Here is a 20,283-nt window from a genome sequence, read left to right as displayed (position 1 = left end):
TGCATATTTAATTGTGCATGCTCATTTCCTCTGTTTTTACATTCAGATTAACTTTGTATTACATTCAAATGATGTTCTGAGTGGTTGCCAGGGTGTTGCTATGCAGCTGCTAATGTGGTGTGAGCAGTTGTTAGCCCGTTGCTATGTTGTTGCTATGGTGTCCAGGGCAGTTGTTAATCAGCTTTGTGGTTGCTAGATTGTTGAATGGTTGTCAGGTGTTGCTATGCAGTTGCTAAGGTGTTCTGAGTGGTTGCCAAGGTATTGCTATGTGGCTGCTGAGGTGTTCTGAGTTAGCCCATTGCGATGCAGTTGCTAGGGTGATCAGGATGGTTGCTAAAGTGTCCAGATCAGTTGTCAGCAGCTATGTGGTTGGTAAAGTGTTGTGAGTGGTTGCCAGGTGTCACTATGCAGTTACTAAGGTGTTCAAGGTGGTTTCTAATAGGGGTGGGAATCACCAGAGGCCTCACGATACGATACTTGTCACGATACAATATTATTGCGATTTAAATATATTGCGATATTCTGCGATATATTGCAATTTATTACCTTTTTCCAACTTCAAATTATGTCCCCAAAGGAAAACTTTGACAACATCTCTTTTAACTAAAAAGAAACATTTCTCAGTTTATCTCACTCTTTGCAGTGCAAAATGGGATTGTCAAGCAGACAAACTGACCAACACTTTCATGAAAACCTGTCATAAATGTTGTATGCACCTGGCAAACTCAACTATTTGTATTACAGTCTAATCTCGTTCACCTTAATTAAATGTAAACAGGTATGCACTGCTGTGCTACTACAGGTATTTTGAACAGTGCAACTTGAAATTGTACTAAAAAGTTGTGCAGACCCTTCAGCAATTGGGGCATTTGAAAGTAAATTACTTTGGAATTAAATTAAATTAAACATGTAGTCTTACATCTAGGGATGCACCGAAATGAAAATTCTGGGCCGAAACAGAAACCGAAAATTCTGGATGCACTTGGACGAAAACTAAAACCGAAAATGCTGTGTAATTATTATTTTATTAAATAATATAAAGTAATTTTGTAAGACTTTTTAGATTTAACTCAATTTTAATGATACTGAATAAAAAAAAAAAAACACAAGCCAATAAAATAACTACACTTTTACTGAAAGTAACACAATAAAACTGGACAGAATTTATATTAATATTGGTAACACTTTACAATAAGGTTCATTAGTTAACTACTTTAGTTAATGAACTAAGAATTAACAATAATTCTTCAGCATTTACTAATCTTAGTTCATGCTAATTTCAACATTTACTAATGTATTATTAAACTCAACAGTTGTGCTTGTTAACAGTTAATGCACTCTGAATGAACATGAACTAACAGTGAATAACTGTATTCTCATTAACTAACATTAAGAAAGATGAATAAATACTGTAATAAATGTATTGTTCATTGTTCGTTCATGATAGTTAATACATGAGCTAACATTAACTAATGGAACCTTATTGAAAAGTGTTACCTTAATATTAAATATCAATATATTATTTTTATTCTATGTAACACAATCAGCTATAAGTTGTTGATGAATAAAAATAATGCAACTCAGAATATGACGCAAACCTGCAATAATTAAATATTAAACATCACAAATATCCTTTATGTATTTAATCCCATTCTTTTAACCAATTTCTTTATTTCTGACCTTCGATGATCCAGTAAAAATTACTCTAGACAAACATTTGTGTGCCTTTTTTTATTGCTGAAGTGTGTAAGAAATTTCTTCTTCTGCATTCTACTGTACGGACGTAAATTTATTTTGCTTTCAGCCTGAGGCTTATTCATTTCACTTTTGGTGTGAAAAGGCTTTTATATTTGCCAAAAATATACCTTTTTTATTTTAAAAACAAACAAGCAAGCCCTGTCCAGATTTAAAAAGTAATGCAAAAGTAACATAACACATTACTTTCCATAACTAAATAACGTAGTTAGTTACTTTTTTATGGAGTAACGCAATATTGTAATGCATTACTTTTAAAAGTAACAAAATAAATAAATTAAATAAATATTAATTGCATACATGGATTTTGAATTGCACACCATGTTTCCAGATCTGTTGTATTTAAATTCTGTATACTATATGTGTGCAATAGAGCATGCACTGCTAAATGCTTTGATCTTTAACCATTTCATGCATATCTGGCCAAAAGGGTTCAGTCATTGGTTATTCTAAGTGTAGTGAATACGATTTATTTATTTTAGGCAAGATTTGGCATGTAGTTTGTTGCTCTTGACCTTTGTATTTGTTGACCTCTGGACATCTCAGGTCAGTGTGATGGACTTCAAATGAAATGAACTATGAAGATCCTTCATTGGTTTGACTTAAAATGAATTAAATCTGATCTCTCCTTCTGTCTCTAAGGGTAAATATTTCTGTGAGTGAATCTGTGTGGATCTGCGCACTCTTTCTACAAGTTCTCATAATGAATCTGGATCCATTGTCTGGCTGTTGCTGTAGTCGGATCTTTCCTGCTCAAGCTGACTGGAATTTCAATGAGAGCGTGTCTGACTCCCGCTGACTGGAATTCTGTGCTGCCAAGATTAATGGCTGGATTACATTTTATGTTCGTTTGGAGCCTTATTTTGTTTCTTGAGGAGGACGTAATTTACATTTTCTGCGAGTTTCCAGTATGCATTTTTCTTTGTTGGACGGCACACATTTGGTCTTTTTTTTGGGCCTTTTTGTTGTTTTGATTTCTAGACTGTATCAGAGTTATTATAGTTAATTAAAACCAAAACTAAAGCCATAAAAAAAAGATTGTTGCTTGGAATACATTTGAACTGAAATAAAATAAACAAAACTTTAAAAAATAAAAACTTAAATATAACCTTAAAATATAATTTCAGCTAGTTGCCAAACTAAACCTAATAAATAAAAATGAATCAAACTGTGTAGACATACTTAAAAAATAAATGAAAGTGAAAACAAAAATATTATAAAATAAAATCTAATTCAAACTATTAACAAAAAAAATTCAAATTTTTGCTTAGTTTAACTTAAAATACTAAAATAAACTAAATATACTAAAACTAATAAATAACAAATGATAAAAACTATCGGTAGATACTATAGACAGGGGAAAAGAGAGAATGACAAGTTGATTTTTCTTATCGGAATTGCGAGAAAAAAAGTCAACATTTTTAAATATAAACTCAAAATAATTTTTTTTATTCTATGGCATCCATAGACTGCTACTTTAAAACGGTCATTTTCTGCCACCAGATAGGCTCCGCCCACAAAAACCGTCATCACTGTTTGCAAACACCAAAATTGGTCTATATTAGGGCTGCACGATAAATCGCATGCGATATTTAACGCGCATCTTATCAGTAAAGCTGGTTCTGTAATCAGCGGTAAATCTCCATCACGTGCGTGCTTTCACATTGAGCAGCGTTAACTACACAGAGCCGTTGTTCACTGACGAGCTGCGCAAACACTGTTTGCAAACACCAAAATTGGTCTATATTAGGGCTGCACGATAAATCGCATGCGATATTTAACGCGCATCTTATCAGTAAAGCTGGTTCTGTAATCAGCGGTAAATCTCCATCACGTGCGTGCTTTCACATTGAGCAGCGTTAACTACACAGAGCCGTTGTTCACTGACGAGCTGCGCAAAACCACGTTCATATTCACGCGATTTTTTGCACAGCTCGTCAGTGAATAACGGCTCTGTGTAGTTAATGGTGCTCAATGTGAAAGCCCGCAGGTGATGGAGATTTACCACTGATTACAGAACCGGCTTTCTGACAAGATGCACATTAAATATCGCATGCGATTTATCGTGCAGCCCTAGTCTATAGTGTTGTTTACATTTCTTTATAAGTCAGAGTGCATTATGGGTATATTGGGCACTATATAGGTAATGGAATTGTTCACTGAAACACTACAAAATGGCTTGAAATAGAGCATTGTGTAGTCAATAAAGATTAACTTGGCGTAAATAGAGAATGAGAAGGAGATTGGATTCAAACTCTGATTTCCAACATTCAGTGTGATGCCGAAGCATCATATAAGCAATGGTGCCACTAAACGCGTCCAGCAGCTATAAATAGTGTATTTTCTAGAGCCAGATGTGTTTTGGATGATGGTCACCAGTAATGAGCAGCTGTTGAAACGGAGGAGGAATTTCCGTTTCTGAATCTGTCATTTAGTCTGATAACATTTTGAGGTTTAATTGCATTGCAGCGAAAGAACAGTGAGGCTCTAATGCAGCTCTGGACTGTGGGATAGAAACATCTGGATCCAATGAAAGCAACACGTGGAAGCCCAGAAAGGGAGGGACGCAGCTACTGTACCACATCCACCGCTGGGGCCTGTTGAGTCTCGGATGATACAGTTTTTTCTAGTTTCCCATAATACCTTGGTTTTCCTCTTTGTCCTCTGCTTGCACTGATAAACGCTGGACTGGAGCCAGTACTGCACTTCTTTAGTGGTGTTCGCCGAGGAGAGAGTATCTTTTAGTATCACTGATACTTTGTGTTAGTGATCTGCACAAAGGTTTTCATTCTGCTTTAGATCCTTGATGTCATTTTCTTGTTAACTTCACCGTCTTGTAGCATACTTTTGCTAACCACAGGCAAATGTCTCACGTCGCAGGCATGTCTGGATTTATTTACGGCTGGCTGCTCTTTCCCACATTTTACAATAGAGAGGAATTAGGACGCATCCTGACTGCACAGCTGTCTGAGTCTAAATTAGGATTTATCATCTGCAACGTTAGCATTCATTGGTTTTCTTTAGGTTATATCACTGAATGACTCTTCAGCTTTAGGCACAAAGGTTTTAAAGTGTACTGACTGTGTTTAAAGTCTGCGTGAAGTTGGGTTGACAGCTTGTTTTGCTCCAGTAATGTGTGGATGCATATAATTTATTCCTGGAATGCAATGCTGAATTTCCAGCATTATTACTCCTGTCTTGAGTGTCACACGATCCTTCAGAAATCATTCATTTCTGATTATTATCAAACAGTTGTGCTGCGCAATATTTTTGCTGAAACTGTGAGACTTTTTTGTGTGTGATTATTTGATGAATAGAAAGATAAAAAGAACAGCATTTATTTGAAACCGAAAACTTTCGTAACACTATAAATGGCTTTACTGTCACTTTTGATCAGTTTAATGCGTCCACACTTTGGAACGATATAATGATCTTTAATAAATCTTAAAGAATATAATTTTTTTCCATACCAAATATTAGGCTATAATGTTGTAATAGATCAATGTTGTGATTAAAAATATATATTTTTAGTTGTTTTAGTGTTTTATTTTACATTTATTAAAAAAAATTATAGTCTTTAAATCTGACATATAATGATTACCAGCCATAATATCATATACAGCATAAATCCATATAATGCAGACCTAAAAGGGAGTTTGTAAAATGATGCTCAAAGAGTTATTTATTAATATTATTCAATATTTTAGAATGGAAAAGTCATTTTAGAGAAAGAAAGAATATTTTTCTTTAGAATAACATTAGAATCATTCACAATTAGACCAGAAACGTGTTTTAGGAAAGTCATTTAGTTTCACATTCTCTCTCTGTGTTTGGCACAAAATGGATGTATTTCTGCTCTGGTCTTTATCCCAGCGGCAGTCCTCATCTGAGCTTGTGTTTCAAAGCAAACACATCATGAGCTGAGATCTCTTGGCTCGCGTGACATCAGCTGTTTATGCTAGAGGTCAGGTACCCATCGACCGCTGTGTGACCCGTTCCCGTCCCGCATCGGTTTCCAGCTGCGGCGGTGCGGTGAGCGTGAGCTCTTGGTGTCGCTGCCAGCGGTCGGTGTTTGCAGCAGGTGGAGAGTGTTGGATTTGGCGGTTCTCCCGGTCCCCCGGAGGCTCCGGGGCCCTTCTGCTTGTACCGTGTGAAACAGCTGGTAGCTGGTGGGTTTGTAGATCTCAGCTGCTGCAGGAAGAGCAAAACAAGATGCTGAGGAAAAATATCGTCAGCAAACCTCTCTTGCATTAATTGAATTCTATTTTTATTTCATGTGCCACTTAAACTGCTGTGTAGCCTTTTATGGGGTTATTGCCATGAAAGTGAAAGATTAAGTTCAGCTGTCAAAACGTTCCTGGACATCAAACGTTCCTGGCAACTTGTTTTAATGCTGCCTTCATGTCCTTTTGGGAATTTGTTACTTGTGTGTTTGATTATGATGTCTATATGTGGCATGACATTCTTAAAGTAAAATGGATCCGTTGGGAAATTTTGTACTTCATGCTCTCTTTTTAACACTAGTGTAATCTTGCTTGACCAAACGTTTTGACTATCAGTTTGACTATCTGGTCACGGGTGCAGCTCATTTTTTCCTTTAGATTAAAGTTAAGCGCTTGACCACAATTCATTTACTGTGGTATTTTAGTAGTATTTATATACAATTATATTTTTTATATATTTATATTCAGATATTTATTACAATTTTGTAGTACCTTTTTTTTCATAATTTTTTTATTTAATTTAGCTTTCATAATTGACTTCATTAATAATCACTTAATGTTAATTTGTTTCAGTGATTTTTTTTGTTTTGTGCTTTTGTCATTTTTATTCATTTTTAAACATCTCAATTTAGCTTGAATTTATTTTTTATTTCAGTTTTAGTATTTTTGAACCTAAACTTATTTTATGTATACACAATTATATATTTCTATTTATATATTTATAAATATTTTGAAGTTGCTTCTGTTTTTATATTTTCAGTTTTTATTATACATTTTTCATTTAATTTTTCATGACCCTACTTTTTGAACTTCAGCTTCAACTTATTTTATTTCAGTTAGTTGCCAAGGCAACATTTCTAATTTTCATTTTCTTAACTAAATATTTATATTTTATTTCACTTCAGCTTTATTTCAGTTAATGAAAATAATTTTTATTTTAGTTAACAATAACAACACTGGTTGTTTAGCTTAACTTTGTCTGCAATAGATTCTTTATTTTGTCTGTAATTCAAAATTAATTTTGCTGGTCTTTGCGAATGTGCAACAGAGGTCAATAGCAGATGCTCAACTTAAATGTATTAAATTAGATCCAAATTCAAGGGCTGCCACCGGAAATGTAGTTTTGACCGCTTAGAATATCTAAATATGTAATGCATGTATCTAAATAAGTAATTATACATATTATGTGTAAAAACGGAATATTCACAATTAAATGATTATGAGCAATAATAATTGGCTTCCACCATTTGATTCTTTAATTGATATTTGTAGTGGTTTTCATGTGTGCCAGTCTTACTAATACGATCATTCTGATATGATTTGTTCTGTTTTTGACCACTGTGATCATCTGTTATCACACATGCAACCTGCAGCATAACCATGCACTAAATATCACGTCTAAACACCCTTTCATGTCGTCCTGAGAGACTGTTATTCACGGGGAGTGGTAAGCCTGGCGTTGCTGTAAACACGCACACAGCTCCGCTCGGCTTGAAGAATGCAGATATATCGGCTCATTTATCTTCCTTAATGGAACTTCTCCATATATTAAAAGAACGCCTGCCTCCCAAAACCTGGAGCGCCGCTTGCATTAACCTCGGCTCGCCCTCCATGTATATTTAAAGTGTGTTTTACTGGACGTGAGCTGGCAGACCCGAACTGTTTTGGTTGGCAGGAGCATGAGATGATGAAATCTATATAAGTATTAAAGAACTGTGGTGTGTTTTCTCAGGTTCGGTGTGGTTTACCGCTTCCTGCATTGTGCTCGTTGTTGAAGAATCAGATCTGAAATTATTCACGTGTTCTGCTAAGTGAAGGAAACGTCTACACTGTGCAATTGATTTCAAATATGAAAAAGTGCAGTTTTTAAAAAAAATTATTTTCTAAAAAAAAATAAGTATTTTTTTGTCATTTTTTTATTGCGATGCACTGAAATACATTTTTACTGAAACTTAGCAACTGAAATTACAGTTTTCATTGCTAAAAAACAGAAACCAAAAATAGTTATTTAACAATCACTTCATTGATAATATTTATTTAACAATTAACACTCAAATAAAAAAAAATAGTTTATTTTAATTTAAATTGCACATAAGGCTTTTTATTTTTATTTTTTGTTTTATTTATTTATTTATTCTTGAAATATTGGCAATCAATTCTGCAAAAAATATTTTTGTATCACTATTTTGTGTGTGTGTGTGTGTGTGTGTGTGTGTGTGTGTGTGTATATATATGTATATGTATTTTATACATATATTAAAAAATATTTATACAAAAATTTAAACGTTTTCTGTTTAATTTAATTGCAATTTTGTTTTTCTGAGCAAAAAAATTTATATCATACATTTTCCCCTGATTTACAGAAGAGACCCACTAAAATGTCATTCAGTGTAACAATCTTGTCAGGCATATTTACAACAAAAATCAATTTATGACATATTAAAAGACTAATTACTTTCACCCCAAATACTAATTAGTTGTAATTTTACATTTTTAAAATGTGCCACTATCCTAGGTTTTGCCCATTTGTCAGTCAGAATTTTTTTACTAAATTAAAACACAATAAAATGTAATATGCTCCCTTATTCTTTTATATATTTTAATATGTACACGTCAGAATAAGCATGTTGACTTTTTACATAATTGTGTTACACTGAATGACAATGTAACATTATTTCAACCAAATTTTGACATTTTTTTCTCCAAAAACTTATTTGAAACCTTAAAAGTAGACCCTTTACTTACATTGAATGTACTTTCTATGGACATAAAATCACTTTTGTAAATTTATTTTGATGCGGATGTTTTTGTTGTATTAATACTTTGAGTATGAACACTTCCCTAGTGTACCCCCTGTGAATCCTGTATTAAAGAAAATCCCATTAGGATCCTTTTGCAAATGAATGTTTTGCAAATGCAAAGCGGAAAAGCACATTTCTTTATTCTTTTTGACTGGACGTGTGGAGTGTGTCATGAGTTTTCATGCCTGAGAGGACTGTAAAGTCAGCTTTGCTGCACATGGACGTGTTTGTGTTGTCTGGCCTGGTTTTAACAGTGAGGTCATGGGTCACAGCAACAAGCATCTTGTTAAAATTGATGGCCAATTAGGAGACTGTGTGCCAGTGGATTTGCTTGAATGACAAACTCTCTGGTTGCTGTTGTCTTTGGTGTTTGCCGACACAATTCACTGAAGTCTTTGATCCTGCTGCAGCGTACATAGAAACTGAGAAACTTGATGTTGAAGTCAGATTGAAATGACATTTGCAACCTGTTTTACAAGTGATATTCATTGGGACTTTCTTTAAAAATGATTCCTCAACATTAAAATAAATGCCTGTTTATGCAGGTGCCTGTACCATCAGATGAGTTACTGTATGTGTTTCATGTCTAACAAGCTTCATGTGTGATTTTCTGTTTCTACAGCAACGTGCTTCAGGGAAGGTGCTGTTTGACCTGGTTTGTGCCCACCTGAACCTCATCGAGGGTGATTACTTCAGTTTGGAGTATCAGGACCAGCGTAAAATGACCGTGAGCAACACTTCATTTTTAATTCTGATGTCAGTGTGGAAGATACGCTAATTTTAGAGACAGTATTCAGGTGCTAACGTTATTTGTTCCCATTAGAAATACAGACACTGTGGCTCCGTTTTAAACCCTACTTTAAAAGATCACTATAGCTCACTTTAATAATAATAATTGTATACATTGTGTAAGCAGTTGAACTTTTTACATAACCATTCATGGCTGAGTGAGATGTGTTGCAGAAATGTAGTCTTTTAGGCTTTATTATTATTATTATTATTACTGTTGTTGTTGTCAGTAATAATAATAATAATAATCCATAAGTGGCTGTTTTGTAAAGGTTCAAATAATCTATGCAAACAAATTAAATTATTAAGTTATTAACCTGTAAACACACAGATGTGTAGGATGTTCCAAACAGCTGGCAGCAAAATTATGCTGTTGTATAATATTTACTCGTTTCGACCAAAATCTAAGGCATTTATGGGCCTGTTTACACATGGTCACTTCATGCATTTTTTCTGATCGTATAGCTATCCGATCGTGAAAAGACCAGGTGTAAATGCCCTCCGAAACGCATTCGAGACGGATATAAATCCGATCGCTCAAACCACTTCAGGAGGTGGTCTGGGACGCATTCCAGACGAAACTGGACCAGTGTAAATGCATCTGGTTGTTGAAACCGCATATGCAAATTTGACTCCTCCCAAAATGTTAAAATAAGAAGTCACCTTTCAAGTCAAGTCACCTTTATTTATATAGCGCTTTTAACAATACAGATTGTGTCAAAGCAACTGAACAGCATTAATTAGGAAAACAGTGTGTCAATAATGCAAAATGACAATCGTAAACACTCATTTTTCAGTTAAAGACAGTTCATCATTGATGACGTGTGAGAGCGGGTTATAGGCTATATGACATTAGTCAGACTGCGCTAATGCAACACGCATTGCTGCGGACGAGTAGCTGAGTATCTCTTCAGCAAGCCGACTCGCAAACTGCCGCGAATGAAACTGAAAGTAAGAAGCAGACGCTCAATGCACAATCATCTTCATTAAAAGTAGTGTGACTAACCTATCTTTCCAGTTCTGATGTCACACGCTCTTCTATTCCTTTGGTCTTGAAATGAGCTGATAATTAATAAAATGCAGCGCTTATCTTTTGATTTCGTTGACATGAACTCTGTTAAATTTAAATATAGCACGGGAATTGAAGATCGGATTTATATTTGGCCAAGTGTAAATGGAAACGTTTTAACAAATCAGATAGATATCCGATCAGCGAAAACACATGAAATGACCAGGTGTAAACAGGCCCTAAGTGTCATGGATAAGGCCATCCCAGAATGCATCGCAACAAGCTCAGTAAACACTTTAAGAGAAATGTCAATTGTAAATGTAACTAATAAAACTGTATATTGTGTATATATGCTGCATTAAAGAAATATGATTTAAAGTGTTTCTGTTGTTTTGTTTCGTTGGACTCTCTTCTCAGGTGTGGTTGGATCTGCTGAAGCCGATTCTAAAACAAATCAGACGTACGTATCCTTGTGTTAATGATATTTGATTCGATCTAGTGAACATGACGATCTGACAGCATCGTGTTTCTCCATCTGCAGGACCCAAGAACACCATCCTGCGGTTCGTGGTGAAGTTCTTCCCTCCTGATCACACGCAGCTGTTAGAAGAGCTGACCAGGTGCCATTTGTGCTATTCATTTAAAGCCTTTTACATAACTACCACTTGCAAACTCATGCTTATACCATTAAAGAATATTACAATTATTTTAATAATCTAGTTTGAGTTATGAATGAAGCTCAAACGTAGTTCAGGCAGACCACGGCGTGACAGCTCAGCTGATTGTAACTCCTCCCACTACAATTAAATAAGATTTATAAGTTCATCCGTACTCACAGTTGCCTTAGTCTGTTGCACAGACATGCACTTACCCTCCTCCATCCCCAACTCCTCCTTGTACAGGCACATGATCACTTAGCGTCTTGTCCACAGAAATCATCCATCAGCTAATCATTGCTTAATCTTGTCCAGTCTCATTTACTGACCTGTATCACTTTCCTGAATACAATTTTATATCTGTTCCACATTAAAAAAGATTCTGGTAATTGCATTAGGCTTTGTGGGTTGCAAACCTCAGTGAGTTTTGCTTGTGGACAGCTCAGAATCTGAACTCTTCAGAGCAAAGCCTGCCGCCATAATAATGTTTAGGACCTCAACCATAGTCTTAATCAACAGAGTAGTCCTGACTGAATTAGCATTATTTATATTTTAATATTATTTATATAGTAATATATTATTTATATTGTAATATTTGCATTATTTATATACTACTGTAATAATAATATTTTGAATTAGCATTTATTTTGAGTATTTTTAATTTGCGTTTTAGTTTTAATAATTTTATTCTTTTTTCTTTAAATTCTATATTAGTATTTTTTAAGTACTTCTAAATAAACTTATTTATTTATTCATGTAGAAGTATGTGTGTGTATATGTACATACGTTTAAGAATAAAATTCAAATCACATTGTGATATAATGCATGAGTTATAATTTTTATTTTATTTATAGTCAATAAAGCTTTTTTCCATTGAATTTCCATCAAAAATATCTGAACAAAAAATTACCACTACCATAACATTTCTCATACTGTGATATACTGTAATATTTTCATAGTATTTTATTTTGTTCTTGTCCATGTCCTCTTATAAAAAAAAGATACACATTATAGGTCATTAATAAATATTACAGTTTGCATTTCAATAAATAAAGGCTCAGTACATGAATGTTGGAGACATTCATTCAGTTTGGTTGTAATGTGGCCTCAATCACTCAATATAAATATGATGCATCTTGTGTAGAAAAGTGAATGAAGTGGCCTGTAAATCATGAAACAGCTTTCAGGCGCTGTAATGTCCCTAACAAATGACTTATTTATCGGCAAACTGCATGTTAATGTTCTGCGGCTGATTGTGTTGGCACGCCATTGCCTGACAAGCGTAATGAATTTTACAACACGTTCACCAGCAGAATGATTTGTGGCACATTTCCCTGTCGGCTTTAGAATGTCAGGCATCATTCAAGAGAACGAGGTTCTGTTAGAGAAAATCTGATGCCGAATAAGACTGTGTTTGGGTCTCCCAGGTTTCCTGGAGTCTCTGTGTTTTCTCAGAGCGACACGCTGTTCTGGCCAGACTGTCAGTAGCTGTTGGCAGTAGAGAAAGAGTTTTTGATTTTCCTGTGATGGCTGCATATTATATTAACGCCAAACCTGAAACGTTCGTCCAAGGACATTTTGCCTTTGCAAAACACTTCAAGCTGTAAAAATCTTTTTGATGGATTATGTAAACATAGCTGATATCTTACTTGAACATTTTGGAAATTGGCTAGAAAACCCACTGCATGAACTGAAGAGAACGAAGAACTTGTAGTTGAAAAATTTAAGTTTTTAAATTTTAAATGTTTGACAGTGTTTATGAAGTGTTATTTTAGGATTATCCAGGGTTACTGTAGTTAATTTAAGTTAAAACTGAAACTTAAAAAAAAGCATTAATTAAAATAAAACAAACATTAACTGAAATATAAAAAACTTAACATTTCTTATTTTCATTCAGCTTAACTTGATGTACTAAAATAACTGGAACCAAAACTGAAATAAAGAATAAAAACTACACAAACACGCATACAATTAAACACATAAACACCACAAAATTCAAAGTGAATGAAGATTTAAAAATTAAATGAAAAAGGAAATTATAAAATCTTTAATAGAATCTCGGTGGTACTAAAATAACATTGGTATTATTTATATACTATTATAGTGTTCAGTAAAATTTTGAATGGATTCTTATTTTTATATTTTCACCATGTTTTAATTTATTTTAATTTGACGGTTTTTGTAATCTTGTTAGCGTTTTGTCTTTTTTAATAGTTCTATTTAGCTTCATTTTTTATATTAGTTAGTATTTTGAATACTTCAAATTAAACTTGTTTTTAAGTCTAATATTTATATTTTATTCCATCTTAATTTCAATTAAAGAAACCATTTTTAAATAGTTTTAGTTAACAAAAACACTGTTTTGAAGGAAGAGAGGTTTAGCCAGGCTGAAGAGTGGGCGGTTTCACCAAAATCATAATTCATGGTGTGAGTAATTTTATATCACAGTCATGGATTAAATCATTATATAATTATTTTGGCTGGAAATTCAGTTAAAAATATCTTGCATAACCATGTGGAAATGCCTGTTATTTGATAATCCAGTGAATTAAATATTTCACATATGATGATGCTTCATCTCATTTGATTTTATTTTTGTATAGAACTTTAAGGACACAAAACAAATGATCAGATTAACAAAAACAAACAGATTAAGATCTCGCTTTATGTAACTTGAGAGAACAGCAAAACTGATGTCCCAGTTGTTAAGCTGTGAGTCCTGTTTGATCATATAATCAACTGAATAATGATTTTATTGTGTTTGGCAGGATCACAATAACAGATGGACATACTGAGAGAGAAACGCTGCCAAACTCAATTTGAAAGTCTCTTTATAGTTCACGGCTGCATTTAGCATCATGAAATGCTATTAAAGCAAGACTGAAGTCAGGATAACCTTCACAAGCCCTTTTCATGAAAATACCTGAAAATATGGATTAAAAACAGTTAAATCCAATTAAAAATTGACACTTACCCAATAAACTTACCTAATACGTAAAATAATGTTTTAGCTTCTCTATATGCTAAAGTCAGACTATTGAAATCAGTTGTGTAATTGTTGCACACCTTAAATTGCCTGTAATTCCATCAATAAGCATCTGTCACTGTACTGAAACCTTTATATTGATTTACTGCCTGTCATTCTGATTCAGTCTCTCTTCTAAATTGGTCTAATTATGTCCCGCTCTCTGTCGACAGGTATCTTTTCGCCTTGCAGATCAAGCATGACCTGGCCTGTGGACGTTTGACCTGTAATGAAAGCAGTGCCGCCTTGCTGGTCTCTCATATAGTGCAATGTAAGACATTCAAGATATTTTACCAGCACTAGGAATATAAATATTCACTCTGACATGGATTCGATTTGATTATGATTCTTTATGAAATAAGATGCATGGTTCAATTTGTGCATCTGCCTTTAAAGTAATTAGAGAGTTGGATTTGGCCGATATGTAACTGAAAATAGGTCCGGAATTGTATTTTGGATAATAAATAATGCATAATGCATTGCATACTATTATAATGATGATAATCAATTATTAAATTCTATAATAGATGCGTTGGAGTGTCATTGTTAGTTCAATATAGTCGTCTTGCACTTTCATTGGATTCTGTTTGAGGATTGTGGCACAATTCACATAGTCAAACACAATCAAAAGCATTAGGGATCTGAAAAAAGGTCAATAATTGTATTTATTGTATAATTGTCAATAAAAGTGTTGAACACACAGAATTATGATCTGTCTCCATCGCAAAAGCAGTATTCGTAAGTAGTGGTCGACCGATATATCGCCAAGGCCGATATTTTTCAAATATCGTATCGGCCGATAAGTTTTTCTGTTTGGCCGATGTGTTCGAGGCAGGACTTTTATTTTGACGGCGCTGAGAACTGCAGCCGCAGCGCCTGAGTGCACACCGCTCACATTCTCCCTCTTGTTCGCTGTCGTCGTTCAGTTCTGTCTAATATGGATATGAGTCTATCTAATAATCAGATAGATGTGTTAAACAAATTAATTAAAATGTATACAAAAAAGTATTATAACGATTGCTTCACTATTATTAGTAATAGAAAGGCAAACGTTATAATACTTTCTCATTTGCAGTCAGCATTCAGCAAATACGCATTTATATCATTTAAACAAATCTTTAAATGACTAATGAACATTTAATTTCACAAACCTTGCAGACTTAGTTGAGATCTTGTGAAGTGTGCATGTGTATCCTGCATGATCGCGTGTTCTCTGCGTGACGGTCAATCCGTGCAAATTGAATTGACAGGAGGAGAGTTCAGCTTCACTGGAGACGTGCGATCGACAAACTTTAAACTAGTGATTTCAAATTACACTGCGCTTTATGCAGTTGCCCACTGTCATATTCATGTAATTTTCATTGCGTGCTGTATGTAAAATTAGTGTTACCTTGACTTTATTTGAAAAAAATAAAAATAAAAAAAATTATTCACACAAACTTCCCAGAATACTGAGTGCCCTGTTGGTTACCGTGTTTACTTCCTTTTTAATTAGATTTTTATTAAATATTTATTTATTTGTGAAAATGCTTTGTCTTCTGAAGTATAAGTATGTTTATTTTACACAATTATGTTTAATCCATTTTCAAATGATTTCAAATTTCTTAAATATAAATTAAAATAAATACAATTATATCGGCTTTATATCAGCCATCGGCCACCCTGCTTTCCAAGATATCGGCATCGGCTGTCAAAAAACCCATATCGGTCGACCACTATGCGTAAGTATATTAATCTTGTAGACTTGTCATTGTCAAGCTGATGCTTCAGCAGAAATCCCGTAGGATTATTTGAATGACAGTGCTGTCATCGAGTGGACGAATTGGATTATACTCCATGTTGTCGCTCATGCAAAACCATGTTCAGATCATGTCAAACAAGCTTTGCTTCAACATCACTACATCACAGACTGGTTAGTTGCTATGGAAACCACTGCTGAGGATGATGAGGGCTAGTGTAGCATCAGTAATCGAATCAAGAGACTGACCAGTGGTACAAACCAAAGTTATTTAAATAAAGCTTTCATATTAAAATATTTTATTATTTAAAAGTAATTAAATTAATGTAATCTCATTATTTTGTTTTGCTTTTTAACTGTATTTAAACATTAACGGTGTTATATATATACTGGTAAATATACTGCTTTTGGAATAATCCAGTGAATTAATCAGTGTTGGCATTTACATTCTTAAACATCACGCCCCATTTACACACCACTTCATGATTGTTTTATCTGAATAATATCCAGATATGATTTATCCACAGTGCATTCCATTCTCCATTAAGCATTTTCACTATGGAGGTGGAGTATGGTGAAATATGTCATATGCCACATCCTAAAAACCACTAATGCCCTAGAAACTACCAAGAAGTCCCTAGAAATTATTTTAATATTCAAGAAATTTGAAATAATTTGAAAATGAATTTAAAGAATAGGGTAAAATGCACATTCTCAATATAGCGGTTTCCCCCATAACCAATAAAAGGTCTCTGCAGGACAGTAATGGGCATTACCAGATCGGGGCATTTTCGACCATGTTACCTTATTGGCTCACGTCATAGTGACGGTTGGTTTAGGGGTGGGATTAGGTAAGGGGGACCATTTTCATTGCATCATTTAGAAACGCCCATCAGTTTGAAAACACCCACAACGTCAGAAACGCCCACTTTTCCTCTGCAGAGACCTCAATCTCCCTGTAACCGCAGTACACAAATCAGTGCCGAACCTGACTTTGAAATGTGCAGCACTCATATTTATTCAATGAAATCATCGCCTATTTAAGTTTAATCAAACAATAGTTTGAAATAAGGCGTTCAAAGGTTGCCGGTTGATTCAGTTCGCATGGACCAACTTTCACGCAGAAAACACGTGATCATGCAGGATACAAATGCACACTTCACAAGATCTCACAGCTGAATTAGACTAAGTCTGCAAGGTTTGTGAAATTAAATGTTTATTAGACATTCAAAGATTTGTTTAAATGATATAAATACGTATTTGCTGAATGCTCACAGTAAACAGGAAAGTATTATAATGCTTGCCTTTCTAGTACTATTAATATAAAAGCAATCGTTATAATAAAATCTTTTAATTCCTTTGTTTAACAGTTCTATCTGATTATTAGACAGACTTCTATCTGTATTAGAAAGAACTGTTAAATGATGACAGCAAACAATGAAGAGGGAGAATGTGAAGCTGTGTGCTCAGGCATTGCCATTCTCAGCGCTGTCACTCTGGTACACCGTCAAAGTCAAACACATCGGCCAAACAGAAAAACTTATTGGCTGATGCTGATATTTGAAAAATGCCAAATATCGGCCGATATATCGATCGAACACTACTAGAAACCACCTAGCAATGCCCCCTAAAAAAAACCCAAAGCACCCTAGAAACCAACAAGAAATGGCCTAGAAATGACCCAAAATACACTGTAATTGACCTAGAAATATTGTAAATCGCATCACATAGCATCAAGGTTTTTAAGCACTGGATGTAAAAAATTTTGTGTTGTTTTCTAGCAGTATCATTCTAGTCAATTAACAGTAGTCAGTGCCTTTTCCTTATCATACAATAATCCAATCAGGCAACACCCATAAAGCAGCTGAGTGGAAATAAGTCCGCTTTTGAACCTAGTGTGGAGATGCCCTTTGAAAAAAAACTCCTTACTAATAATTTCCAATCTTCCATCTTTAGAAAACACAGTAAAATCCAGTACAACAGCAGTCTTTCTCCATCCCCACCCAGGCTGTGTGCCGAGGGTCAAGGAGAGGTGAGTGTAATGTATCTTATTGTACAAACACAGTAGGAGTGCATTAAAATAATCCCATATTATGTAAATCAACATCAAAATCGACCCCAATTACTTTCTTAATACACATTTCTGTTCCTATTGTGAATGAATCATCAGTGTTCCTGATGATTCAAAAATGTAATACAAATGTAATAACTTTATCTCTGGTAACTTGGTCCACTTCTGTTCTGAGACAGAACATCAATGTAAAATGGCTTGCAAATGTGATTTCTTGTTGACTTTAAATTACCTGTGTTAGGAGTGGTCAATATATGCATCTCATCCTCTACCTTCCACCATCTCTTGCATTCTACATTTTGCAGAGGAATGCAGACTCCCCTATTGGACACACCCAAGTGACTGTTGAAAACCCAGCTCTCCAGCGTTACACTGAGAGTCTAACCTCACAGACCAATGGATGCCGAAATGGGACCCCCGATGAGGCGGATACTCGATTAAAGCCATCCCCATCCAAGCAGCAGGCCGAGCATCTGAGCACAGGTCTAGCATCGCATGCTGCTAAGGGTAGCAGCTCCTCGATACCTTACATCGACTGCAGTGACATAGATAGCGAATATGATGTGGTCAAAGGCCGTGTCACTAGGTCTCACTCCCACACACATGACAATGATGAGGTTGAGCCAACCAGCCATACAGCAGGCAAGAGTAATAGTTATGGAAATAGTCAGCACAATGGACAAGGGGCAAGCAAGTCTAGATTTAGGGAGTCTTCTTTGACCAGCCATTGGTTGGGTCAGTGTTCAGATACCTTTAACAGTAGTCAGTTGTCTAATGGGTCGTTTTGTGGTAATGGATCACCACGTGCTTTACCCCTGAGTAGTACCTTGGTGGATGAATTGTTTCAAGGTATGGATAGACGTGGTCTGGTGTCACCTTCTGGTCCATTAGTTGGTTCCCGAAGTGCAAACTGTAGTCCGATGATGAGCAGTTTTCACAAAACCAACTCCCTGAATCATCCAGAGCAGATCTGCTATAGCAGTCGTCGCCGTCAGGATGACGGTAACCATTACCTTACCAATGGTCGATCTGGGAGTGAGCCTCAACATTATGGGAGCTACTCCCCAATTGTCAGTCGATCCCCACACTTGCAGAAACTCCATAATGGCATGCGTAACCGTTCCGACACCGATCCCATGATTTTGAGCCAGTTAGGTTCAACCCCAGCTAATGAACCCCGATTAGTGCTCTCAAGAGCTGAACGTATGGCCGCCCTTGAAAGCCGTGTGGCTGCTAATGGGCTTGGAACATCTAGCCAAGCTCGATCCAGTAATGTCCAGAGACTGTATGGAAGCCATCTCAGCGCTAATGACCACAATAGCCCAGTCCATATGATTGATGGTTCCACTAGTAGTGGAACGGAGTCTAGTGATACCGAGTCAGATGCAGGCAGCAACTCTTACAGTCAGCCCCTAGTCTTTGGAAACCCTGGGGTGGCCAATTCCTCCCCTATGCCCCAAAGCAAGTTCTCATTTGGCAGTCTCCAACTGGAGGATGAGGGTCAAAGGGGAGAAGATGGCTACAGTTATCCCATCAGGGATGAAGATGGGGCACAATTCTTCAACTGCTAGATAAGATGAAGTGTGCCTGGTTACTGGTTGACTATACATCCATTTTGCCACTTGAAGGCCCAGTCAAGGTACTTTAAGGTGTGTTGAGTAGTTTTTGTGCCATCAGTGGCACCAAATGGACATGGCATGATCTGACATAGCATTAACCAATCGCAATTTGGGGCGTGACTAGGGATGCACGATACCACTTTTTCCAGTGCTCGCCCGATACCAATACTTTTATTTTTGGTACTTGCCAATACCGTGTACCGATACCAATATTTTATTGCATTTGTAAATTTTTTAAATATTGGGTACAGAAACCAAAAGTGTATATATAATGTTAGTCAAACCAAAATTTATTCAGACACCTTCAACATTTCTCACATTATCAGAGTTTATTCGCTATAGTTTAGAAAATGGTAATAAAATATAACAAGAACTCAGAGTTAAACGGAGTCAGAACTAATTCAGCTTGATAATGTTAGATAACTTTGATAGAAAGGTATGTAGCCTAATGGATTACAATCAACCAAAAAATTAGACAGCTGTTAGTATGACAGTATTTACACAACTATCAATACTTAGTCGGGCAACCCTTAGCCTTAATGACAGCCTGTAGTCTCCTGGGCATGCTGTCACCCAGCTTCATGCAAACCTCAACTT

At 35.4% G+C, this 20,283-nt stretch overlaps 1 protein-coding gene across 1 annotated transcript in view; it reads left to right on the top strand.

Moving 5' to 3' along the window:
• The window catches only part of farp1 (FERM, RhoGEF (ARHGEF) and pleckstrin domain protein 1 (chondrocyte-derived)), a 106,346-nt gene that overhangs the window by 58,760 nt on the left and 27,303 nt on the right, over positions 1 to 20,283 (top strand). The window contains exons 3-9 of the mRNA XM_016243740.1: positions 9,402 to 9,506; positions 10,995 to 11,037; positions 11,119 to 11,197; positions 14,432 to 14,529; positions 16,017 to 16,038; positions 17,953 to 18,028; positions 18,373 to 18,550. Of these exons, the coding sequence (XP_016099226.1) occupies positions 9,402 to 9,506; positions 10,995 to 11,037; positions 11,119 to 11,197; positions 14,432 to 14,529; positions 16,017 to 16,038; positions 17,953 to 18,028; positions 18,373 to 18,550 (601 nt within the window). The remainder of the gene's footprint in view (positions 1 to 9,401; positions 9,507 to 10,994; positions 11,038 to 11,118; positions 11,198 to 14,431; positions 14,530 to 16,016; positions 16,039 to 17,952; positions 18,029 to 18,372; positions 18,551 to 20,283) is intronic.

The sequence above is a fragment of the Sinocyclocheilus grahami genome, unplaced genomic scaffold (genome assembly GCF_001515645.1).
Source record: "Sinocyclocheilus grahami isolate Dianchi unplaced genomic scaffold, SAMN03320097.WGS_v1.1 scaffold699.1, whole genome shotgun sequence".
In the NCBI taxonomy this organism is placed as follows: Eukaryota; Metazoa; Chordata; class Actinopteri; order Cypriniformes; family Cyprinidae; genus Sinocyclocheilus; species Sinocyclocheilus grahami.
Note: the sequence above shows the minus strand (reverse complement) of the source record. Positions and strands in the feature narration are given on the sequence as shown.